The sequence below is a fragment of the Myotis nattereri genome (assembly GCF_964212035.1).
Source record: "Myotis nattereri genome assembly, chromosome: 15".
Lineage (NCBI taxonomy): Eukaryota > Metazoa > Chordata > Mammalia > Chiroptera > Vespertilionidae > Myotis > Myotis nattereri.
This window is the reverse complement of record NC_138090.1, coordinates 27,473,297-27,499,856: the sequence shown is the minus strand read 5'-3', so window position 1 is coordinate 27,499,856 and position 26,560 is coordinate 27,473,297. Positions and strand designations below refer to the sequence as shown.

Here is a 26,560-nt window from a genome sequence, read left to right as displayed (position 1 = left end):
TTAGAGCAAATGACTTTGGGAAACATTGAATTAAATAAGATTCTGACCATGAGTGAGACCTTTTAACATGCTGCTGTACCGTGCACCTGTCCAAGAAGGAGGTATAGATTATGAGCGGGTCACGATGTTTGCTGCTTCCCTCCTACTTCTAGTAAAAGCAGCCAGTCTTTCCACTGAGAAAGCACCCCCTCCCTCACTCCCAGCCTACTGAGCTGTCACAATTACAGTCATTAATTATAGATAATTCTTTAGAAAGACTTTCTGAATATTTCTGGGTAATTGAGTTACGAAACTTTCTATTGTGGAGATCCTGAATCATTCACACAAGTAAGTTCCCACAATTGCTTCTTTGTGAAGAGAATTATCCCTGTAGTTCACTGGAATGCCTGCCCTTCGGCAAAATTCTCCCAGGATTCTGAGGGCCCAGCAGAGCCCCTGGATGCTAACCCCTGGGGTCACCATCTCAATCCATCTGGACATTGCAAAGAAACAAAAAATTTCCCATTTTAGATGTATTTTGCCGGAGTTAATGCGCTAAATGGCACTCAGAAAGTAACTGTTGAAATACCTTCATTCCTTTGAATGTTTTCAAGTACAAAGAGTGGAGGCCGTTTATTTCCCAGCATGTCTCATCAGCCCGTTCCCACCAGCTGCCCCTCAGGTCCTGGAGAAGTCAACCTCTCAGAAGCTAATTCACATATATGGTCCTAACAGCATTTTCTAGAACTTCTGGTTACTCCTGATGCATCTTGTCCCTGCATTCCCTCCTCGCCCTCCCAGGATGCTGTAAGAAGCTAAGTGGGAAGAATTTGCCAACTATCGGCACAAGGGTGTTGAACTCTGGGGAGAGGCAAACTTCATCACGTTGGTCCCGAATTCACAGGACAGATGGACCCACAGGCTTGCTTATAAACAAAATTCCTACTTGCAGCATTCGGGAATGAACATGACTCACTGCAAAGGTTTCTGGGAAAGTCAGCGATTTGCCCAGCTGCTGCCTTTCGCATGTGGTGTTATCAGCTAGGGGGCTTCAGCACGGCAGCAAAGTGTTGTCAGAAAGCCTCTCAGACCTGACCCGCAGTCAGTCAAACATGGGCCGTGCCTCGGTTTCCTCAGCTATAACCCGAGAATAAGAACAGCCCCAGTCGCCCTGGGCTCATCTGAGGCTGGAGAGGTCATACCCATTGCCACAGAGATGAGTGTGTTGGGTACCATCTCTCTACCTGGGTTGGCCGGAGCCTGTGCCTCCCCGCAATTGACAATTTTTGCTGGGTTGTTCAACAGGCATGTCCCATTAAACTAGAAGCAAACTGGGTCCCTTGTGTCCCCACTCTGGACCCAGGACATAGTGCAATGAGCATGTGTATGAATGAAAGGATTCACAGTCCCATCACATGTCGTTGACCCAACCCAGGAGGCCCTCCTACAACTCATTTCCAGCAGCTTCCAGGAAGTGCTGCTACCAATGCCAGCCTCCTACCGCCTCCACACCCTCTGCAGTCATCAGTCAGTTCACAGAACCCCAAATAGGCCCTCAGTTTGAGTAGAAACAGGGTGTGCCCCGCATTTCTCCAGGAAATTCTGCATGATCTGCAAGCCTCCGTACAGTTTTTCTATTTTCCTGGGGACGAGTGAAAAACAAACAAGCAAAACATTCTTAAAATCACAGTGTGGTGTTATTTTTTAATTCCCCCTTTACAGTACCTAGAACCTAGAGAAAATGATAACATATTGAACAGTAACTTAAAAAAAAAAAAAAAAAAGAGCACACATCAGCTTTAAAAAAGAGCACTTTATTTTAATAAAGAATAAAGGAGATCAACATATTTTTAAATGCATACAAAAATAAATATTCATCCTGCATATTAAAGATGTATATTTTGACATTCATTTGAGCTACAAACTAAAGCCTATCCACCGGTATCTCCCAAAATTTCAGAAAAGAGCTGTTATCCTTAAAACTGTAATGCTCACTTGGTTGGCCAAAGGCGAAGAGCCACTTTTACTGAAGTTTTCCTATTTTACTGAAGTTTTCCTATGTGCCCGCGTGAATTCCGGCACATCCGAAGGCCCTGTAATTGTTAAGCTGGCTAGTGCTACACCTGCATCACCCTCGCAGCAATAATGGGGGGAAATAAACAGGCATTCTTTGGCCTTTCAGATTTTAAATCGGGGACTTTTGTTATTCAAGGCCACCAGATTGGCTGAGGGGGGGGGGGGGCAATTTGTCCCTCAAATTCCAACTCTTCCCATTTCTTCACATTCGATGTGAGTGTTTCACATCGATGGGGTGACATGTCCTTTCATGGTAAGATTCTGAGTCAGGGGTGGTGATGACCCAGGCAGTGTGACAAAGGGAAAAGAATACAGAAAAGATGCTTCTCCCCACCCCCAAGAGAGTGGAAGCAAAGCAACCGCGCCCTCCCAACCCCCAAACCCGCCTGGTGCATCCACGGTGGGACTGACTCGGCCAGACCAGCAAATTGCACCACCAAGAAGTGGGGCAGGTGCTCCCCACACGCATGGGTGCCAATCTCTGCCAGGTCCCTACAGCACACAGGGGCCACACAGACAAGAGGCACCCCAACCTGGCAAAATACAACACTTATTTAGAAAAAAAACAATGTTCAAGTGCTCTTTGATTCTGAAAGCAGTTTAGCAGGTTGTGGCGATGTGGTTTACTGCTCACTGGAGGGTCTGAGGTAGCCTGAACTGCCCTCTCTGATAAGCCAGGCCATTGGTTTCAGTCTTCTGTCCCTGGCTTTTGATTAGCATCAGCATTAAACTGGGACTTCTCCATGGAAATCCCACTAGATGGCTCTTCTGAAGAATTTGGTGTGCAGTGGGGGCGTGGAGGAGTGGTAGCGATGGGAGAAGGCATTCCCCCAGCCACAGCTCACCCCAAGACCAGTGTAGTGGTGACAGGTAACACGTGTCGTCCACATCCCCAATCCACTCTAGCCATGGCTTCACACTCAACACCACCGGCTGGTGAGTGGAGTGACTGAATCGAGGTACAAGCAAAAGGCTCATAAAATCCACAATTATACAGGGTGTCCCCCAAAAATGTAGACACACTTTGAATAATTATTAATTCCAATGGGTTAAATATGAAAAGAAAGAAACAGCAATTGAGCTGTCAGCTGTTAAAGTGTGCAGACATTTGGCGGGGGGACACCCTTTATTTTGAACGCGTGCTTTCTATCCTGCCCACTTTATGGAAAGAAGGGGGGGAAACGAAAAGCTGCAAAGCAGTTTATAATTGGACAATTAAAATTACAAATATTTTAAAAACAGGTCAAAACCATTTAGAAAGAAGCAGCCGGAGAGGTTATCTGGGATGACTTCATTACAGAAATGAAAAAATACCTTTAGCTCTAAGCTTCCTGCAACAATGCGCCGAAGGGAAACCTTCCACGGCCTGCAAATCAGAACACACCAGGCCACACGGTGACGGAAACGCTTTCCTAGCACCGGATTCTGGGAAGAATGTACGTTCTCCAAACTCGCCAAGAGCTCTTGCTTTCACTTATTAAAGGGAAGCTTAATAATACTTATTAAAGTACTTGTTAATGTATTTTTAAATCTTATCAATATGCTTAAAAGTACAAAAGCACCTCACATCAAATCAAGCACATGAAATCATAAATCTATAGCTCTAACAAAAGATAAAGACGAAAAGCAGACTTGTCTTCACAAGTTGATCCCCAGATTTCTTTACTGCAAGCAACTACGTGCTAGTCAAAGTGAACGAAAGCCTTGGGAAATATCAATTATCCCAAAATGCTGAAGGATCACAGCAACTAATGATAATTAGGGGACAATACAGGAAACAAACGTTTTAATCAGAGGTTCTAGTTACACCATGCAGACCACTTGGTGTGGGCTTCAATGTTTACATCTGAACGAGAGAATTTGGACACAACTTCGCTTTGAACGTGGAGCCCTCAGAGAATGCCCTTACTAAATTAAGAGCAGAGTGAGGCATCCCACCCCAGGTCAGAGGGATCTATATCCTTAAATAATTACAACAGTAATTGTAACAATGAACTATGAGATGTGGGCGGGGTGGGGTGCCCAAGAGAGAGATTTAAACTGTGATCTGTTGGTTTTCTCTGAAAAAGGGTCTCTGGTGGGAGGCACAAATATCTGGAAACATCCGGAAGACCTGGTCTGGCTGGGGCTCCTCGGGAGCCTGCATCATGGACCCAGCACCACAGCTCTTCATAGCTTCTTCCACCAGCTGCCGGACATAGAGTTGCTCAATCTAGAGGGATGGTGCACAAGGTCAGAGTTGGAGATGGGAAGTGAGGTGGGACTTCCTTTGACCTTAGCCAGATTCTTTGATTACTCCCGTCTAAAGCTAGCCTTTGAGTCCCAAATGAATGAACCCCGAATAAGGAGATGTAAAGAAAGGGAAAGCAGTATCCCTACAAAGATTCCTATGTATGCTTTTTCAATATTGTCCCCCACTTGGCTAGCCAGTGTCCAGAACTCCACTATTAGAGCTGCATTCCTTTGATGACGGTTAAATAAGGGCTTGTAAAACCCTTATTAAGGTCACTTAGGCCTTAAGGCAGGGTGGAATCCTTCTGGAAAGGAGGTTTTGATTTTGAAAAACAAACCATACAAAGAAAGGGCAGGGGAGACACACAGATTGTGAGAGTCCTGGAGCAGGAGATGGCTCGGCAGTGGCAAGAATCCATTGCTGCCACGTGAAGGCCTCGCCAGGCCTGCCCCTGCACACAGGTGGAGCACCCCAGTCCCTTCCGCCCAAGAATAAGCTGGGTCCTGATGTGTGGTCTGGGAGATCTGGCCACAAGCCCTGAAGCTGCCTGTTCTTACCTGCACGAGGATGAGTTTGGAGCGCAATGGGGTCATGTCTGGAAACTCCTCTCCGAAGCACAGCACCACCCTGCTGTCGGGGAGCCGGCTCTGGTTGTTGTAGAAGTGCTGCAGCTCTGGAAAGACACGAGGAGGAAGGGCGGGTGTTTGCAACTCCTCGGTGCTTTCACACCTGAGCTCACACATGCTACCTCGCCCACCTGGCCAGGGCCCCTTCTCCAGGAGGCCTCCAGGAGTTCTCAGGCCAGGAGGCAGGAGGGCTGTGCCACTAGCTCCTGGCTGGAAGAGGGAGAGAAGCAGAGAGCTTTGGAGCACAGAGAAGGGTTCCCAGGCAGTGCTGCAGGCAGCCTGACTGATTGGTTTCAGACACCCTGACCTCCAGGAGGAACACACACAGTGGGAAGCTAATTATACGCCTCCCAGAATAACCATGGCTGATGTGCAGCACTTCTGTGTGGGGGCATGGTCCCGAGGACTCAGTGTTTACAAGGTCCACACACACCTCTCCCCTGGGGCCTGGCCAAGATGCAGATTCTGCCCCAAAGGCACATGGAAGGAAATGCTTTCTAACCAGCTCCCGGGGTGTAGGGACGGTCCATACAGAGCTGCAAGGTGCTGAGTTCCTAATGCTCCCAACAGCTGTGCGAGGAAGCTGCTGTACGCTCCTCCCATTCTACACGCCGGAAGTCCAGGCACGGAGAGGTTTCCCAAGGATCGCTCAGCAAAAGAAGTGCAGAGCAGAATTCAAGTACAGGGGGCGCCCCTGATGCAGCTGTGCCTCTAGCCCAGCCGTGGGCAAACTACGGCCCGCGGGCCGGATCTGGCCCGTTTGAAATGAATAAAACTAAAAAAAAAAAAGACCGTACCCTTTTATGTAATGATGTTTACTTTGAATTTATATTAGTTCACACAAACACTCCATCCATGCTTTTGTTCCGGCCCTCCGGTCCAGTTTAAGAACCCATTGTGGCCCTCGAGTCAAAAAGTTTGCCCACCCCTGCTCTAGCCCCTACATATCCCCATGGGGGCTGTGGGCGACAAATGGCCCTGGGAAGAAGGCGTGATCGTTAAGATACAGGCAGCAGCCCAGCCGGCGTGGCTCAGTGGTTGAGCGTCGACTTGTGAACCAGGAGGTCACAGTTCGATTCCCAGTCAGGGCACGTGCCTGGGTTGCAGGCTCGATCCCCAGTGTGGGGCGTACAGGAGGCGGCTGATCAATGATTCTCTCTCATCATTGATGCTTCTATCTCTCAGTCCCTCTCCCTTTCTTTCTGAAATCAATAAAAATGTATTGGGGGGGGGGGGGAGACACAGGAAGCAAGGTGACAGTGTACAGACCTCGGAAGAACTGACTGGTGTCGAAGACCTTGACCACCTCGTCGCGCTCCAGCTTGTTGGGCCTGTCCCGGCACTGCACGGCATTGCCACTGTAAAACACGCGGCCCTGGCACAGCCGCCTGACCAGCACGCCCTGCCGGTTACTGTGCAGCACCACGCCTCGCTCCAGGTGCCCGAACAGCTTCCGCGTCACCTGCCTCTGCCGCTCGCTGGGGATGGTGTCCGCAGGCGGGAAGCGCACCAGCTCCAGGCCCTCCGGCCCGTACAGCTTGGTGCTGGGCAGGCCCGGCTGGCTCAGGGACAGGCAGCAGCCCTCGGGGCAGGTGGTGGTGGTCTGGCCCACCAGCTTGCCCCCGTAGTAGAAGCTGATGACCATCTGGGAGAAGACTGTGGGGAAAGGGGGGGACAGGTCAGGGGCTGAGGGGGAGGGGGTTCCCTGGTCCTTCCTGGGGAAATGCCCAGAGCCTTTCTTCCTCCCAAACTGGGGGAGCCTAACTGTCTGTGTGTCCAGGACCTTTCTGGCATTCTGGGAAGTTCATGCACTCTTTCTAGAAATAATAATTTTATAAGCCTGAATAAGTACACAGAATTGCTAAGGAAACCAACGATTCCAAATATAGAAAACCATTATAGTGCGCTCCCTACCGCTGGGAAGGGCTGGCAGCTGCCATAATTTATCAGTCACCCCGAGAGTGATGGGGTTTTGACAACTTACTTTCCTAGGAAACTGGCTCCCCCTCACAGGCACCGCTATGTTATAAGATGTAACATCGATTCTTAATTTGAAATCCAGGGGACTGTGAATTTGTCAAGAAAAAAGATATCTCTTTATTTTCACTAACCTTGAATTCAGACCTAGCATATCCTTCCATTATGAAGGTAGACAACAGGCTGCATAGTTCTAGAGTATATACAGCCATATAACTAGGCAACCATGTACAATACATGTATGTCTATGCTCTCAATCTCTGATCACCGAGAAACAAAGCCCCGCTTTGGTGCCGGCAGATCTTTAACACTCATGCTGACAACCTCCCTCTAATCAAGGGGCAGGCTTTGGCCAGAATCTCTAAACAGAATATCTGGTCTTCAATGAATGTGCTTTGACCTCTTGGCTTCCTACTTATAGCAGTGACACTGGCTCTCCTTTCCCAGGTAATGACAAATGGCCCCCATTTTACAGTAAATTTAAGTTTTAAAAAGTAAGATTTAGAGAAAAACAGGATATTCATGATAGTCCAGGGGATACCCAGATATGAAAACCAAAGTGTGAAAATGGGGCTCAAGTGTCTAAAGTTTGGGAACCTCTAAATTAAGGTAGGAATAAAGACAACAGCTCAATTCAGGGATACTCCTAGAGAAATCTGCATTTTAATAGCCTTAAATTATGAGAATTACATGCACTATCAATGAGCTTGGTGAGTTTGGAGAGCCCTTTAAGACCGATCTGGGGCTGATCCCTTGAGCCACATGAGCTGTGAGCTGCCCAACTCCATGGTGCCCCCTACACTTGTGCAGCGCACACCTGCACAACCGTCAGGGGCAGCCTTGTGGGGGCACCTACCTCAGCTGGGTTCGTGCTGCTGTGCACTTACAATTCCCTGGACGCTCCTACGGGCTTTGCTCAAGAATCATTTGCTCAGTCAAATACTAAGACTCCCCACTGTAGCTCACAGGCTCCATTTCCTCCCACGCTGGCGTTAATGGCAGTCTAGACTCACGCAGGGCCGGGAATCAGAGCTGCAGGGGCTGCAGTCCAACTCATTTATTTGATATTTGGGGAAACTAAGGCCCAGGTGGAGTCACCCAGCAGGTAAGAAGCAGCACTAGCATCCGACTCCCTGCCTCATTACCCCCACTCACCGTCCTCCCACCTCCAAGTCTGCCATGTCCGTATCGCCTGATGACTTGACACATTCCACTTCCTTCACTCTGAAACAATTCTGAACTTTGTCCCAATGGATGAAACACACCAGATGACTCTGCCGCCACTCTGCCCCTTTGCCCTGTCGTGGCTGTGGCCTTATTTCACGCTAGTGTCTCTTGCTATATGAACTTCAGGAGCAACGGACAAGGTGTGCCAGATGTCCAGGCAGGGCTGTCCCAGTGACCCCAACGCCAGGGGACAGCTTAGGCTCAGAGGAAATTCAAGCCAGAAGGGCCTGAGCCATGGCTCACCGTGCCCTATAGGCGAGCAGCGGAGACCCACAGAGCAGAAGCCACTCACCAAGGGCCTCCAGTTACTCAGTCCAGCCCTTCGCAATCCTAAGGTTGCAGGACGCTGCAACCCTGTCCTGCTCCCGTTACATCCACCCGCTCACCAAGGATGGCCCTGCCAGGGGACAGTCTGACCGTAGTGGCAGCAGAGCTCACACTCTGGAACCCACTGCCTGATGCATTATCCCAGCTGTGTGACCTTGGGCAGCGGCTTCCCTACTCTGTGCCACAGTTTCTCCATCAGCAAAGTGGAGATAATAATACTCCCACTTCACTGGGTTACTGTGAGGATTAAATGAGCTTGCATTTGTACTCAGCATATGTCAGCACCGTATAAGTGGTTATTAAATAAATCGGGGTAACAGGACAAAAGATCAGCTATATAGATGAGTCCCCTGAAGTTATAAGCCACAGTCCCTGGTCTACACAGCACATCCCAAGTGCTGTTCCCAGTGCTTTAGACCTATTAGCACATTTAATCCTCACAACAATCCCATGAGGTAGAGACTATTAAAATTATACCCATTTTCCAGGTGAGAAAACTGAGTCATAGACAGGTTAAGGTGATTGTTGTCCATGGCACGATTGCTAATTGGGGAGCCTGGATGCACTCCCTTCCTAGCAGGCTGGCTCCACATCTGAGTTTTTTGTTTTTTGTTTTTAATTGATTTGAGAGAGAGAGAGATAGGGAGAGGGGGAGAGAGAGAGAAACACTCATCAGTTGCTTCCCATATCCACCCTGACTGGGGATCGAACCTGCAACCTGGGTATGTGTCCTGACTGGGAATTGAACCAGTGATCTTTCGGTGCATGGAACAACGCTCAACCAACTGACCCATACCAGCCAGGGCACAACATCTGTATTCTTTTTTTTTTTAAATATATTTTATTGATTTTTTACAGAGAGGAAGGGAGAGAGATAGATAGTTAGAAACATCGATGAAAGAGAAACATCGATCAGCTGCCTCCTGCACATCTCCTACTGGGGATGTGCCCGCAACCCAGGTACATGCCCTTGACCAGAATTGAACCTCGGACCTTTCAGTCCGCAGGCCAATGCTCTATCCACTGAGCCAAACCAGTTTCGGCTCAACATCTGTATTCTTAAGCTCCAAGCCACGCTGTCAGTTTCAAACACTGTACTTCACCCCGATTATTTCAAATACATACAGTTAAGAGCACAAACGGCAGCCACAGACATGCTTGGATCACCAGCACAGTGAGGTGTTGCTAACACAAATTTGCTGCCAGCCTTCTATATGGGAAAATTTCACCTAAAAATTCAGACCTCTGGTTCCTCTAGGAAAATGGGAAAATTGAGCCTGGCTGGGTCTGTGAGTCCACTGGGCAGGAACCACAAGCAGCCCAGAGGAGGGTGGCCCCTCCACTTTGCCACAGTCTCTGCCACTCCCTGTTGTCCTTCTCCTGACACTTCACCATTATATTACCTGTCCCTAGAGGGGTAAGAACTGGGGGCCCCTGACAACTTATTTACATGGGGAGAGGGGTTGTGTGAACCAAGCAGAGGTACCGAAGTCCACAACTTCCAGAGCAGCGGTTCTCAACCTGTGGGTCGCGACCCCTTTGGGGGTCGAACGACCCTTTCACAGGGGTCACCTAAGACCATCGGAAAACACATATATAATTACATATTGCTTTTGTGATTAATCACTATGCTTTAATTATGTTCAATTTGTAACAATGACGTTGGGGGTCACCACAACATGAGGAACTGTATTAAAGGGTCGCGGCGTTAGGAAGGTTGAGAACCATTGTTCTAGAGGAACGGTGTAGGATTCTCTTTGCGAGTCATTCCACCTGCTGTGTGCTGAGACAGCTCTGGAATAACTGAGGAAGCTTCCTCCTCAGACCATGTCTGCTCGCCCAGACACTGCAGCATGTGCCAGACTACTCTCCTGCCCCCGGGAAGCGCCGGTCAGCAGACTCCCGGGGCCATAGCCCAGAGCTAACCAGGTCAAAGGCCCGGTCCCATGACCCAGGGCCTCCAGGAGCTGAGCCTCTGGTGAGCATGGTGGCTGCCTAGCATAAATCTAAAAACAGACTTGAAGCCAGATGCCTGGGTTTGAAGCCGGCAACCCCATTTACCAGCTGTGTGAGCTGAGATGAGAGATTTAACCACTAAGCCTGTTTCCTCATCTGTGAAGCCAGAATTATAAGAGTCCCCAGCTCCCAGGGCCGCTGTGCAATGGGCAAGGGCTCGATGAATGGGAGCATCGTTTGCTTTAAAATTTTCTTGCCTGGGTGAGACCCTGCCTCTATCCACCCAAAAACACTCATCCCATGAGGGCCGTGGTCAAGACCCTTCTCTCTGCACCCCGTTTCCCCCTCTGTGCCAGGAGGCCTCGGGTCCCCGGCCCCAACATTATGTGGCCCATCTTGATGAGGCAGGCTGCTCCCTTCTCACAGAACCTGCTGCTTTGGGGGAAGACACCAGCTTCCTTTGCTCTGAAGACGCCATCAACGAGCCTGAATGTAAATTCCAGGAGCCGCTGGCAGGAACACGGTCTGAGTCCCCAATGTAATTAGACAACAATGTGGCACAGCGACCACCTCTGTCATCTGGGGCAGGAGCGGGGATGGAACAGCCTGGGGCCACACCCCGCTCTGTGGCCCACAAGTGTTGTGACCAGGGGTTTCTGAGCTGGTGAAACGGAAATAACAGCACCTACCTAGGGGTGGTGGAAAGTGATGATGAGATCAGGCCATGAAAGTCTCACTGATGATCCTGGACCCAGTTACCATTCACTAATGTCAGCCACCACCACCATCACCACCACCATCTCCACCAACATCATCACCACCATCATCATCTTTATCACCATCATTACCATCACCATCACCATCACCATCATTACCATCATCATCACCACCATCACCACCGCCATCACTACCAACATCATCACCACCATCATCTTTATCACCATCATTACCATCATCATCACCACCATCACCACCAACATCATCACCACCATCATCTTTATCACCATCATCACCCTCACCATCATTACCATCACCCTCACCATCATTACCATCATCACCATCATAACCACCATCATCACCAGAATCATCACCACCATTATCGTTATTAGCATTGTTATTGTTATAAACTTAGGTGGGAGAGAGTAAAACAAACTGTCACTGGTGACATCCATTGACCAATATGTCCCTACCAGAAAGTTTTAATAACACTGTGTTTGACCCTCACAACATTCCCATGAGGTAGCTGCTACTGTTGTCCCTACTCTACAGATGAGAAGCCTGAGGTCCCAAGTGGTTCAATTACTTTGCCTGGGGTCACATGACAGGGGCAGAGCTGGGCCTTGAGTGTATCTGTCCCCACACTCTTTCTCCCATATAGTTACACCTGCAAAGAGCTCTTTGGATCTATTTGTTGGTCTAGTCCAAGAAGACTCTCAAAGAGGCCAGCCACTTGCTCACTCCCAAACCAAACAGAGAAAAGGAGGAATCAGGTGCCCGACTTCTGACACCAGATCATGCTCATCCAGGGGCCCTCAAGAACCCACACCGGTCCTTCGAGTTTTGTCTTCAGAGCGCCCCCCACCCGGCCTGGCCCAGAGCACTTCGTACCTGAATGCTGTGCATCATAGGCGGCGTAACCCGGCACCAGCGGCAAGCCTGCTGGAGGGAGAGAAAAGCAGACTCAGATCCAGCCACACTCAGTTGTGTGCAGGGGAAGCAACCCACACGCTCCCCCTCTCCAAAAGTTTCTTCAAAAGCCGCATATGGCGTGCTCCTGAGGCCCTGCCACAGGCTTCCGCTGAATTCGGTGTTTTTCCCTCTCAGTGCGGCGACCTATGTTTCATAAACGCAGAAAACCAGACCTCAACCCAACCAGCATGGAGGGGGGAGACTTCCTCTGTGCTGTGGGATTTCTGACCATGTGTCAGTGTGACATTGTGGGGCCGCGCTTCCTTCCCCCTGCTCCCAAAATACCGGGGGACTGTGTGTCCACCAGCCAGGGCTTGACTTGAAGGGGAGCCCGGCCCGAGCTAGCTTTCTCAGAGGTGCCGCTGGCACAGGGAGGGGGGCTCTCCAGGGCCCCTGATTTGACACCACCCCACACCCACAACCGTTGAGGCCCATTAGGCTAGCGACCGCCTCCTGGTCTCCCACAGGGGACAGTGGGGGAGAGGCCCAGTAAGGGAGCAAAGGCACTCATGCTCCCGGAGGGAGGGTCATTGCAAGCAGTGGTGCAGGGCGCGGGTCATCAGGAGCTAATAAGAGGGTGAATGCCTCATTTAGCTTCCAGGGCCTGTAGGGTCAGTCCTGGTGTCTCCATTTGTCATGAGGAAACTGAGCCTTGTATACGATATGCAACTTCTGACAGGGGACTCAAATCCAGGGCTCTGAGCGAGCAAGTGCCCGTTCCGGGGCTCCCCTGCTCTCCAGCCGCCGCTCTGGGCCGTGCTTGGCTCTGAGAGGTCCCTAATGTCTGAAGAAACTGGATGGAGGGCCGAACAGGCCTAACATGGCCCAGAGCTGTGAATACCCTCTGGTCCAGAGACGTTCACTGCACTCCCTCCCCTCTGGCCTCCCCAGGAGCCGCACAGGAAGCAAACACCTCCTATGGGAAGGACACATGTGTCTTCCTGGGAGGCAGTCACCGTCATTAAAATAGGGATCATAGCAGTACCCCCATCCCGTCCCCACACCACCCTGGCTGCTATAAGGCTGAAAGCATTCAAACACGTCCAGCCCCCAAGCACTGGGAGTGGTCTGGACTCCCATCCTCACCTGTGCTGGGCTGCTGCATCCACCAGTCTGGGAGGAGCTGATTCCTGCAGGCCTCAGGCGGGGAAGGGCTCCTTTTGACCATCCCCATGTACTCATCCACAGGACGCTGTGCGACCGGGAACAAGACAGAGAGCAGCACGGTCACTAGGCTTCCAAAGCAGGACCCCAGAGTTGCAAAGATGAAAGGCTTATGCTTAACTAAGACCATATTGTCACCGTTAGCTCATAAGACAAAAGGGAAGTTTTACTTGTATCTTGAAAGAACCAGGATACTCAGCGATCACTGAATTACTAGCCTCTTCAGGGCCCTTAATAATAAGTTTATTGACCTTCCCCTGAAACTGCCTGTTGCCGGTTCTGGGACCACAGCGCCCCTGACATTGAATGGACTCTGCCAAGCTTTCGTGAATCTCACTCAGTACACCATGTCTCAACTCTCCATCTCGGACCCCTTTCCTAAAGGAGGTGGGTAAATCCAGTGAGGAAACGTTTTTGAAATCTGCTTTTCCTGTGATCCTGGTGCACCAATCCTGTTATTTCACTCTCTTCGCTGAGTCAGCAGAAAAGCCTCATGGAAAACGGGACATTGTTGGAGTGACAGGAAACCAGGAATTCCGCTGATCTGCTGCCAAAGACCACCCAGACACGTAACAGCTGCCATGTGCAGAAGTCAGGCAGCTCAGAGTAGATTATATTTTGTTATCTGCATTTCCTGACCACCAAGCCACTCCCAAGGATTCTAGCATTGCTATGTGAATGAAGAAGAATTTATATAGCACCTCCACCACCTTTTACAAGGGCTGTGTGGGATTATTTTAGCTATGCAATGTCCACCCTGTAATAGTCATCAAAACATAGTTAAAAGGCTAAAGGTAGAAGAAAATGGCACCCAAAGAGCTAAAATTGGTATTCAAATACCCATTGCCTAGGACCCCATTAAGCCTTTACTTATAGCCTATTAACTAAGACTTTACGTACATTTCTAACAAGCTTGGTTATATGGCGTTCTAACCCGTCCAGGATGAAAAGCTGTGTACTGGAAGACAGGCAGCCCACCAGCCATGAAAAGCTAGTACAATAATCATGCCATAGGGACAACCCTAAGCAGGTAGGAAAGTTCCCATATTGTTCACTGCAGCATGCTAAGAAGGTATGAAAATATAGGGTGCATTACCAAAGACTGGCATTCAGAAGGTTTAAGTATGAAAATCCAGAGCTTGCGGAAGCATCACTGACACAGAGCAAGCACTCTCCCCAGCCCTTGGGATTAAGGACTGGACACCAGGTGAACGGGCTGACCGGTTGGCGGAGGCTGGCCTCACACAAGTGGCCCAGTCCTCACGTTCTCTCTCTGCCGGGGCAGAGACAAGTTTTGCTGGGAGAGCCCGAGGCTCTGGATGTCTTGGTAGAGCAAGAACAATACCTTCTGCTGTTGGGCCAGCCCTCCGGAAAGCTGCCCCACTTACCTCCTTGATCAGCTCATCAATTTCAGAGTGACCACATTCCATCTCAGTGACTTCATTCACACAGCCAGGAGTCGACACGCCTAATTTGCCTGTGGAAAAGCAGACAAACATGACAAAATGTGGCCAGAGCACTGAGGCATCCCTACCATCACTGAGGCCATCAGTGGTTTGTTTGTAAATGCTGAGTGGAAGGAAATAAAAGTCAGTATCTTCCCTGGTTTGGGAAAGGCCTAGAAGTTTTTTTCCCATGCTTCTTCAGTCATCTGATCAGCAGAATCAAAAGAGAGAAGTTGGTTGTTGTTGTTTCTAACACTTAGAGGCCAAAGAGCACTTGGGTCTCTTCCCTCTGTTTGTGGGGATCTCAAATGAATGCGTATCAGAGCCCCTTGACACCAAGTGTCTACCGCCCTGCAGAGGTTAAATTTACAAGCTGGGCACTTGTAGGCACTCAAAGGTTTTCTGGCAAAATATGTTTGCAGGTTAGATTCTTTTTTTTTTTTAAGTTAATTGGCAGGAAATCTCCTTTTAGCCTTTCCAAATATACCAGTACACGTGTGCATCTGCCCACACACACACCCCCCATGCACATGCACGGCACGGCAAAGACTCACCCAGGCCCAGTTCAAACCTGCCTTCGTCAGGAATCACTAAAGGCACGTGAGCATTTCCACAACAAGCTCTCTGGATCAGGCTAGTCTCCTCCTCCTCTTATGCCTCTTCCCCAGACAGAAGTTTAAGTTTTATCAGTGTGAGATGTATTATAACATTAGTCCCAGCGAGCTACAAAATTGGCCTATCGTTTCATGCTCGCTGAACTTTTATTCCACTTTGAGAGATTCAAGAATTCACTTAGAAGCTGTTGATGGGGGAAGTAGGGGGCAGGTGGGGCACCCCCAATGTAGCTTGCAAACTACTGAAGTACAGAGGCGAATGGGTCCATGTAGACTTTATGCAAATGCCATGCCTCTTTGCCCCCCTGAGAACCTGCTTCTTTAACATCCACCCTTGCAGGTGATGCTGGCTGTGCCCCATACTATAAACAAGTTGGGGTCACCTGCCAGGTCAAGCTTGGCTGCTCCTGGGGGTAAAGGCGTAAGAGAAACTTCTCCATTACTTCAAATCACAATTTACTTTGTGGTGACAAAAAAAATTATATATTGGAAATAAAAATATATTAAAAAGTATATATTGTAAAACTGGGAAATAAAGCAAAAAGATGACCGGCCTTTTGAAACCATTCCAGAGGATTATCCAAGAGGTCTCCCCTAAGGGTCATCTGATTGTCCAGGTCAGTTTGTTTGACTTCGTACTGACTATTGATTAGACTTCAGACTCAGTAAAGCCAGGTGTTAATGTACAGGCAATTAAGCTACAAACAAACAGCAGAAAAGATAACTCCCAAACTGTGTTATAGTGCCAGGCTCAGCCTTCGCCCTTCACTGACCATGTCTGCCAGTGTGGCATTTTCTGTCAAACAATCTTTGTCACTGAGCTGATTCCCTCACTAATGAGTAAAGTAACTCTCTGATCCAGGTTCACCATATATTAGGATCACAACTTTAACTTTTTTAAAATTACCCATCAACATTTTTAACCTTCCCACAGTGGGAAGAACTCAAACTTGGAATTTCTACATAGCCCTTACCAGAGAGTTCTGTCTCTTTCAGGCCTTACTGGACTTCTCTGAAGGAGAAAAGGATGCCATGCCCATATTCTAATTGCTACATCTAATGGCTAAGAAAGTCAATGTGTTAACAAATGTTTTAAACCAGAGGTGGCAATTAGATTTTATCTCATGGGCCAGCTCCGATGCATAGCAGCTGCACAGCACACAACTTTGAAAAGGATTCTGGGGCCAGATCTGAGCTCCACACATCCCGGTTGATTAGTGATGTCTGACCGGAGCATGGGTATCGGGCCTTGGGAGATGTGCAGCACGTTGTTTCTATCCCTGCTTTGAATTCTTCACAGATGCTTTCCTGGGATTACAGAGCTGGAAGAAACTTCAGGAATCATCACATCCTGAATTCCTAAACAATGATCAGGCTCTGACAGTGTTGAGTCATAGCAACGAAACTAACAGTGTCATCATCCAAAAATTCATTCAAGAACTTCACTCTGTACCTTAGTCAGCCATCCCTTCTTTGTCCACCTGATGGTCCCCTAGCCTCCTCTCAGAGTTGCTAGAAAACAAAAGGAATTCCTTCCACACTGTCAGAGGATCCCTGCTCCTGCCCAATCTCATCCCTGACCCCAGGGATGTCCTGCAGCACTCCAGGTCAGCAGAGCTGGCTGCCACCCAATCCCCCGCCCTTTCCTTCCATCGGCGCCACCCCTCACTCAACTGGAAGCTGCCACTTGGTCAGCAGATGGTGGGTGAGGTCAGTGGGAAGAGAATTCCTTATACAAAGGAGAGAACTATTTTGTTTAGCTAAAACCCCTTGCCCCAGACCCTGTGGGCGGCGGCTTCCACCCCCGGCCTGGGCCTGGCAGCTTCCGTTGGACTGAGCGCCCATCCAGGATAGTTACATTTTTGCTCTTCCTCTGGGACGATGCGGTAAACTTTGTATGGCTCGGAGATGTCCAGCTGGGACCGGTCTGTCACTTCCTCAAAATCTGGACTCTTGTTTAAAGCGCAGCGTAGCCTTGTCTTCCATGTGGCTGGTTCAGCTTTGTCCCCTTCCTTAAATTTCCCTTTAAAAACCGCCCAGGCCTGAAAGGAGAGAGAGCAGTACATGAAACAGTCAGCCCCTCGGCCACAGACATCCATGGCCACAGTCCCCACCAGCACTTGCTCGCCCTCCTGAGAGCCATTTTTAGCCATCAACTCTCATTCAAGGAATTCCAGGCCTCAATCAGACCACTTTCTCAGACAGAAGTAAAAAGACCGAGGCCAGGAAGGGGACCCCAAGATCTCCCAGCTGAGCTGAAACTGGAACTCAGGCCAACACAATTCCTTCCCTGGACCAGCGAGCCAGGAGGAGCTTGAGGTCAAGTAGCACAAGGAGGAAGTGCACATGGTTTCACTAGAATGTTCAAAACAAAGAACAATTTGTGTGTGTGTGTTTTTTTAATCAGCCCCTGGCATGAAAATTGAGCATGAGAAGGAAACATTTGCAAAAATTCTGAGTGTGGTCATCCACGGACTGCCCTGCTACTTTTAATAGAAATTGTGTTTTGCATTTTGGCATTTATTCTAGCCTTCCCCCCCCCCCCCCCAGGCGCTGTTTAAAATGCAATGAAATAGTCTCTCACTCGGTTGGGCTTTTCACAGCTCTGTTTTCTGACCTCTCCAAACCTTAGACTCTGAACTAGGAACAAAGATGCAAAACTGGAAACTTAAGGTCAAAGGTAGAATGGGGCACTGTTGTTTGTTTGTTTTTTTAAATCAAAGGTGTGAAGGGACATAGTTTTAATTTCAAAATTGGAATACAGAATACACCAATTAGGTCACCACTGTCAGGTGAAAATAAGCTTTGGCATTAGGCAGAATCTTCCAACCTAAAATAATACCAGAGCTAGAGGAAATTCTCAGCCCCGCTTGGGAAACTGCAATTCCAAGGGGTACCTTTCCGAGGTGACCCTGTATGGGATTAAATGCCAGCTGTTCTCGACTTAATGGCAATCCCCTGGGAGCTCATGAAATGCAGAGACCCGCTTCCAGCCTGCACTGAGTTCTTTCCAGGGTTCTCGGGCTGGCTCTAAGATATCACCCCACTGGGAGATCTGTCAAGAACCCCTTAACTCAATTTCCACCCTGAACATTCTGAAAAAGAAGCAAAAATACTTTTTTTAAAATAAGTATGAGCTGCTATCAGGGCCTCATCAGTATACCAGGGATAGTACAAACTGCGCTCAATGTCCTTTGCAATCTCCCATCTCTGGTCCCCACCATGAAGCTGGCCTCAGGATGACGCCTGCGGACAGTGAAGGGGTCTCTGGTATAAGTAGATTCTGAAGACCCACTTAACACGGGCAGAAAAACAAACTGGTTTTAACTCAGACATTTTTAAAAGGTGGTCTTTGTATGAAACTAAAGGGTTCTCCACTTCACCAAAAAGCCCTAAATGGCTCTATCTCACCAAGAGCCTGCCTACTGACTCCTTCCAACAGCAGGCACATTTGGTGGACAGAGAGACGCCCCTCAGAGGATGGTGTGAGCTAGCGCAACTCAGAGATGGCTCCTTCCCACCTGTATTTCACCAGCCCAGGCTGTCGCCCTCCCAGTGGCTGCCCAGCTCTGGGTGGGCGCCCTGTCTCCCTCCCGCCCCCATTCCTGCTGAGATTGTACACTCATTTCAGATTGCCACACTGAGCGACTGCGTAATCAACGGAAACATTGGGAATCTTGCACATTTTTCTCAACGCTGTTGAAACGGCCATGCAGAACATTGCATAAGATACATAAATCTGGGGCTTTATTTCATTACCCCCAGAGCAGAAGCTGAAGCAGGGAGCAGTGGGAAGGGAAGGGCCTTGCTTCTCCTCCAGCAAGCCACCAGCCGGGGTTATGCAGCCTACGGGTCCAGCCCCTTCTACTCTCCTCCTGAAGAAGTTTTACTGATGGTCAACCTGCCACTGTGCCCTCAGCACCCCACACTTCTGCTTCAGTCTGTCCTTCCTGGCCATGGTCAGCTCCTCGAGGGGCTCTCAATGTGAAAGGGGAGAGCACGCCCCAGGGAGCGTCTGGCAATGTTGGAGGCATTTTTGGTTGTCACATGTGGGGGGGCAGGTGCTGCTGGCATCTAGTTGGTAAGGTCAGGCATGCTGCCAAATATCCCACAGTGCACAGGATGACCCCCAACAAGGAACAGTCTGGCCTTAGATGTCCCAGCTGAGGAGCCCCGGCTGATAGCCATGGATAATCTAGAACAGCAGTCGCCAACCAGTGGCCCGCAGACCACTGGTGGTCTGTGAGGTCCGAAAGGTTGGCGACCGCTGATCTAGAACTCCCAGCTGACCAGGTGGACCCTAGCACTGTTTAAATTTAGCTAGAGTCATTCTCAAGAGAAGTTCACCATAACGCTAAAGGTAAAAAACCTCTATCAGAGAGGAATCCGCATCCCCCCACGAATGAGAAAGGATGCACTAGCTCAGCTCAAAAACCTGGCAGAACCCAGACTCCTGACCTGGGGTCCTTGATGGGAAAAAAACATCTGCTGGACATGCAGGCCACATGGGGCCCCTTGAAGGCGAGTGCAAAACATCCACAGGTGCCCACTCTCCTTGGAGAGGGCCAGTAGTTGGCATCCAATTCTCAAAGAGGCCTGCAACCCCAGGTGACAAACTTAATAGAATTGCTACATGTGTGGCCCCACTGCAAAGGTCAGAAAGAGAACTGAAGGACGGAAATGCCTCATAAGCCAACTCTGACCTACTTATGCTCCACTCTGAGGTCAAGGTATGATCTTTGGTCATTTTGGGCTTTTTGTGTCAGAAGACAGTCATCCCTGGCTGAGTCTGGTGTTGCCAAGGAGTCCCTCAGGGCCTCATTCCCCTCATTCATCCAAGGTCTCAGGTCTGGTTCACAACTCAGCCTCTGCACTCCTCCTCCATATCACTCCCTGTCCCCTCCCTGTCCCGGTTCTGTGGGCATAAGCTGAAGCAGGGAGCAGTGTGATGGGAAAGGCCCAAATGCCCACAGAACCAGCACACAGCAGCAGCAGCAGCAGTTTGCAACCCGGGCTCTGAGTCAGACCACCTGTGGTGCATCTGTTTGCAAAAATGGAAGCCTGGGCTCACCTTGACTAGGGCTACAGATCTCTTCAGGGGATGGAGACTGCACTTCTGGAGCCTTAGAGAAGCACCCCAGGGAGCGGGGGGGGGGGGGGGGTACGTGACAGGATTCTGGTGACCCACTAGGCTGCAGAGCTGCGCTGCCCTGGCTCCTGGCTCCTCAGCCTGAATCTAGGTGTAATAGGTGTAATGGCAAGAAACCTCTGTTTCTCAGTACTGCTGGAGCTTGGGAGTGTGGGCTCAGAGGGGTGCTGCCTGGGTTCAATGCTGGCTCCATCATCCAAGAGCTGTGAGATCTTAAACAGGTCACTTCTCCTCTCAGTGCCTCTACAGAACAAGGACAAGAACAGCACCTCCTGCAGAGGACTGTGTGAGAGGAAAACTCAAACCCTGTGGGGCCAGGCCTGCCACAGAGCAAACCCTCAACCAATGCTGGCAGTCACCGTGCAACTGGTAGAACCAAAGAGCAAGTCCCTCAGTGCTGGGGGTGCTCACTATTCTCAAGGGAAGGAGGCTATTTCTAGCACCTGCAGCAGGACATCCCATCTGACCCAGCCCGGAAGCAGTGACAGATGGTGTCTCTCTCACTGAGCTGACCCTACGCTGCCAACCAGAAGTTACAACTTTGCAAGAATGAAGAAAGTGTCCTTAATCTCATCAAAAAAAGCACCACTCTACAACTGACCTCAAAGTGATTAAATCACATAATAGCTGCAAAATCACATGGTATATTTTTTAGACACATTCTGCACACAATCAATGTTTGTTTTTAAAAATTGGCTTCATTTTCAAGCAAATAAGAAAAGTTGTCGCTCAACACCTCCACCAGCCGGTGAGGGAAGACAGAAGCTAGGCTCATGGTCAGGGGAGGGAAGCCCAGCCTTTACCTTGAAAATGGAGGCGTCCACTTCCTGATTATAATCTTGTTTGCCAGCGTGTTTCCAAGGGATCCGGAACATGCTCTTCTCATCGTTTTCCCAAATCAGCCCTGGGTACATGTTGCTGTCAATTTGCTCAATCAGCCACTGCCGAAGCCTCCGGCCTCCGTTCCGGTCACACATCCTTAGAAAGAAAACAACATATTCTCAGACATTACAAGCACTGTCTCATTCATCACAGCACCCCAGGTACTTAACAGCCCAGAAGTACTAACGGGAAAATCAGAGGGCGGCAACGCAGGTGCCAGCTGGGGGAAACCCGCAGATCCAGGACTGCGGCCGCCTGCCCTGAGAAGACAATGCCTGGTCCAGGACTCAGAGCCCTGAATGAAAACCGAAAGCTCCCTGGGAACTCGGCAGCTGCCCTTCACCCAGATGTTGGCCCCACCTACTGTTCTGGTTGTGTCCTTCCAGCTTTTACCCCAGGTTTCCTTTCAGGCACATCTAAGGGCATCATTCCATTTTTAGCACGAGATAGGGAAAAGTCACTTTTACATTTCCAGGCCCCTTCCATGAGCACCCATCGCTCTAAGAGCCAATTCCATTGCTCGATGCCCAGTCTGACCAGTGTTTGTGAGCAAATGGGACATTTGTGATCTCCAAGAAAGAGGAAAGTCTCAGTCTATCCCTCTAGATTGTTCCTTCACAGCTGGTTTAGTGGTAACAGCATGAGTTTGGGAAGGGCAGAGCGCAGGTTCCATTCGAATCCCGCCATCTCTCAGCGGGGTGGCCTGGGAGCATCTTTTAACACTGAAGTGTCAGCCACACTGGCTGAAACTCGGGGACCACTATCAGTACTTGGCATCATTGTAAGGAGGGCTCAGACAATGTGTAGAAAACATCTGGACCTTTGAAGAGTTCTCTAAATACAGATGTTATTATTACCCCAACTTTCTTCCTCAGGACCAACTGGGAGATAGCAGACAAGCGTGAGGAAATCAGCTGTGGCTACAGACAAAGTTAGCCCAGATAGACTCTTCCAGAAGATGCCAAAACCAGGGGACCTCACCATCCCAAGGTGCCCAAAGACATCCTTTGGGAGATCATTCTGCCAGAGCAGACAGCTGTCCCCACAGCACAGAGAAAAGAGAAAGCAATCATGCCGTATCAGCTCTCAGCCCACGTTTACAAGAACAAGGGTGGGAATCCCCTAGGCAGTTGGACAGACGCCCACCCAAAAAAAAAAAAAAAAAAGGCATTTCTATTCTTCTGATTAAAATGTGACCTCTTCTGGCAAACAAGTTTGAAACCATCAGCAGTGACAAGACATAATGTCCCCAAGAATATGGTCACATCTAGAGCCACGCTGGTCCATAAAGCAACAACTTATGAAAGTTCTGCAGGTGGCTATGGGGTCAGAGAGGGCATCCAGGTCCTGAGAAGGAGGTGAGGTCCTGTGAGCACCCAATGAAAAGGTTACAACAGCCCCAACTGCCCCGTTGTGGATGGAAAAGGGGTGAAGTGTGTGGAATGGTCATTGGGCTTCAATTTGAAAACCGTAGGCTCCAGCCAAAGGCTTTTCTCTAACTTGACCTGGCTGAGCTGTTTGAAACTCTCTCTGAGGTTCTCCTTGTGTACAAAGTGAATGGAGCTCGTGTCCCAGAATTCTAAAACAGTCCCTTGTGATTATAAACATGGGACAAAGTTGGGAAGAGCACCTAATGAGAGAAATGAAACGACCCCACCAAGTTCCTCCCAGAAAGTAACTTGCAGGGTGCACATTCCTATGGGTCTTTCCTGCTGGAAAGGCGGGAGACTGTCCCCTCCTTGAGGAAGGAGCTGTGTGGGGGACAGGGAGCGGGGCCAGAGCACAAGAGAAGGTTAGTGTCTGTGGATCTGTCTATTGAAGGACACGTTCCTGCTCACTAGCATTTTGCTCACCCGCTTAGGACAAGGTTCATACACTAGAGTTCATGTTCCAGGAGCATCCTGAAATGAAAAGCAGTATTTTGTTTGTATGGGAATTTTTCCAGAAAGTGATCAACACCTTCTTGGAGGGATTTTTAATGGATTTATAACCCCAAAATTGTTAAAGACAAATCTCTTGGTGATTTATGAGGAAAAGAAAAGAGAAAAGAAAGTAAGAGAGCTGGCATTAAAAGGGAGAGTAAGTCATATGAAAGCCGGACCAACTTTAGAAATCATCTAATCCAGCCCCTCTTGGTTCAAAAATGGAAAAACTGAGGCCCAGAAAGGCACCCCAACCCCAGCAAAGGGGTCTTAGTTTACTCACTCTGCAGGGGAAACCATGGTTAGATTATAAGACCTCAGCACATGGACAGCCCCGCCTGAATTTTCAATGAGATCACCTGCAAGATTCTAAGCAGCATTAAAAGCCTCTGATTCTAATAAATGGAGATCCATAATGATCTATTAAACACTAACAAATTAATTCCACCAAATGCTGACCCAGGAAAATTTTATAAGCCCAGTCACATGTTTATAACTTCCTCTTCCTTGATTTTTAGGTAATAATTCTTTTTATGGGCCAAGTCCTATCTGGAGCTAATCTCTAACCTATAAATGAGTCCGGGGGTCAGGCTTCCCAGGTGGCAGGTGATAAGAGGTTGCCCTGGGCCCAACCAACCCGATTCCGGGATGTACCTGCCAGGTGGTGCAGGACTCGCCTGCTCCCACACCTCTCAGGGCCCCTGGGCATCTGCCCTGGCCACCACGAGACCCAAAAGCATCAAAGCCATGTCTCCCTCTGGCCCTAATCTTGCTAAAATAACTAAACCACCCTTAATTCTTTACATGGAGGAACGTGCCATAATCCAAAAGGAAACTCTCAGACTGGCTCCTAACAGGTTTTAAAAAGTGTGTTATATCCCTCCATATGTTAGGGGAATCATTTAAAATCCTGGAACATGCGGTCTCTAGTTTCCATTCCTTCACAGCTCTGGGCAATACATTTCATCTTCTCACCGCAGAGTCTGCCCTTTGCCTTGGGGACATTTTACATAAAAATGGTCTTGTCAGTTGTGACCCCATACAGACTTCTTGCCAGGGGAGACTGGGCTATGGTGGAAGCAAAGGACCTCAAACCTCACTCAGAAAACCTGTCATTGATCAGGATAAAAAATCCAGTCTGCCCCTTCACAAGTTAACCCGCACAAGCAGTACTGGTTATTGGACAGCTTCATCGCTATGACCCTCCAACTATCATTCCCTGTAGTGGGATTTGAGTGGGACAACGGGAGTTTTATAATAAAGGGTAAACATTTCCCTTCATTATATGAACCATTCTAAAGTCGTCCATGCAAACCAGATTTTAAGAAAAATGAGATTTTTTTTTTTTTAAGCATCAAAGCCATTTAGGGGCAGCCGCATAATGATCAACGACTTGGACCTTGAGAAATAGGGGGATTGGGGGGGGGGGGGAGACAGAGGGCACTGGGGGAAGCGGCAGCGCCGGCTCGGAACCGGGAGGCAGCTGATCCCCTCCCGCCCGCCCCGGCCACCTACCTGCAGCCGTGCGCGCCCGGCCCGCCGCCCGCCTTCGGTGCCGCCGCCCGCGTTCCCACGCTCGCCCGCCGCGCTGGGGAGCTGCGGCCGCGGGCTCCGGCGCCCGCGCGTATTTAAGGTCGGGGGCGGGCCCGGCACGCCACGCGCCGGTCGCGCCAGCCAATGGTCGCGCGAAGGCCTCCGGAGCCCAATGGGCGCGGCCCGCCTGGCTCGCCCTCTTCCGAGAAACCACTTTGCGGGAAGCACGCTGCGCCTTCGGGTCCCCGCGTCTTCCGGGTCGGCGCCGGGGTCCGGGGGGCGCGCGGCGGGCGGGCGTGGCCGCCGGAATTCCCGAGGGGCCGCGGGGGCGTCCGGCGGCGCAGCTTAATGTCAGGGCGAAACGGGGTGTCAGGTGGCGGAGATGAAGACTCTGCCTGGCGGTCAGGGCTCAGGCGGGGGTCACTGGGGAAGGTCAGGGCTGTGGGGCCGTTGTGGGCGTCCGATGGCCAGGGGGGTCGGAGGAGGAGGTGTGGGTCCACAGGTCAATGCTGCGGACTCGGTCGTCCCCGCATAGGGACCTCAGTACCTCCTGAGGCCGTTATCTCATGGAGTGTGGCCCAAGTTCCCAGAGCCGCGGGGGCGGGGGGGGGTCACCCCCAACCGGATGAAGCCCCTAATAACACATCCAGACGGTGACAGTCCACCCGAGATGCGGAAAGGACCGGCCACTTACAGACCTGTCGCCTGCACTTGACCAGGAGTGGCAGAAGAAAAGCAGAAAAATGCCCAACTTTAAAAAAAAAAAAAAAGTGTCAGAAACCACTATCCTCTGAAGACCAGAAATTAAAACAGGAGTGTTTCGCATGTTCAGGCTGGAACGTCTACTTAGGGAAATGTTCATCGTGAATTATTTCCCCCGGAAAATCAGTTGTGTTGCGGGGGGGGGGGGGGGGGGGCGCCTGTGTGTCTGTGACTCGGTCTCCAGCTCTCCTGGATGTGAGCTGGCATGTGTTATACACATGGAAGCGGAGTGGGGACACACTGCTGAAAGAAATGAGAACGAAAGTCCTGGAAACGGAAGGGAAAGCCATGTTTCCCCTTCTTCCGCTCTGGGGTGTCTTAGAGAAAAATGAGAGTCTTAATTGACTTTTGGGGTTTGTTGGTTTGTTTGTTAATCCTCACCAAGAATATTTTCCCCATTGATTTTTACAGAGAGTGGAAGGGAGGGAAGGGGAGAGAGAGGGAAAGAGAGAGAGAGAGAAACGTCAATGTAAGAGAGACACATGGATTGATTGCCTCCCCCACGAGCCCCAACCAGGGCTGGGGATTGAACCTGCAATCCAGGTGCATGCCCTTGACCAGGAACCAAACCCTGGACCCTTTGGCGCGAGGGCTGGGGCTCTATCCACTGAGCAACACCAGCAGGCTTAATTGACTTTTATTGCCTAGTTGGCCAATCATACACAAGCAGCTATGTGTCCTGGGCCATTATATTCAATGGGCTTTTCAAGTACCTATGAAAATGTTTGAGACTGAAACAATTTTATGGGCCCCAAATTACAAAAAGTACAATGCAAATTTGAACTTTATAAATGTTCAAAGAAAGGTCCCCATAACATAACATGTCAACTTCATACTTGTGATTTATTTACTGATAAACATTTCATTATAACCACGTGTAAGTTGGAAATCACTTAGTAAGAATTTCCTCATACCATGATTTCTGGGAAGTCACAGCAATTATAAATTAACTAAGTTCCTGTCACCAAATAAGTTCATATGAAAACTGTTTTTTTTTTT

At 49.6% G+C, this 26,560-nt stretch overlaps 1 protein-coding gene across 2 annotated transcripts; it reads right to left on the bottom strand.

The window, feature by feature from the left end:
- Positions 1-1,786: 1,786 nt before the first annotated feature.
- On the bottom strand, positions 1,787-24,860 carry IRF8 (interferon regulatory factor 8). 2 transcript variants are annotated; one of them, XM_081107823.1, is made up of 9 exons: positions 24,782-24,860; positions 21,266-21,440; positions 17,172-17,355; positions 14,643-14,731; positions 13,177-13,282; positions 12,010-12,060; positions 6,184-6,570; positions 4,846-4,961; positions 1,787-4,267 (listed from the first exon to the last, which is right to left on the bottom strand). In XM_081107823.1, exons 2-9 carry the CDS (start codon positions 21,437-21,439, stop codon positions 4,091-4,093), a joined length of 1,284 nt encoding a protein of 427 aa, XP_080963949.1. In that variant the 5' UTR covers position 21,440; positions 24,782-24,860; the 3' UTR covers positions 1,787-4,090. The 2 variants fall into 2 exon arrangements, with proteins under 2 accessions (XP_080963949.1, XP_080963950.1); XM_081107824.1 differs by having other exon boundaries at positions 12,010-12,057.
- Between the last annotated feature and the right edge of the window lie 1,700 nt (positions 24,861-26,560).

Excerpts from the sequence above, each read along its gene's own strand:
- IRF8 (XM_081107823.1), bottom strand. The coding sequence starts at position 21,439 with ATGTGTGACCGGAACGGAGGCCGGAGGCTTCGGCAGTGGCTGATTGAG. Across the intron at positions 13,283-14,642 it reads TTGATGAGCTGATCAAGGAG|CGTCCTGTGGATGAGTACAT; the intron begins GTAAGTGGGGCA and ends CCGGTCGCACAG. Across the intron at positions 4,962-6,183 it reads CACCAGTCAGTTCTTCCGAG|AGCTGCAGCACTTCTACAAC; the intron begins GTCTGTACACTG and ends GTGTCTTTCCAG.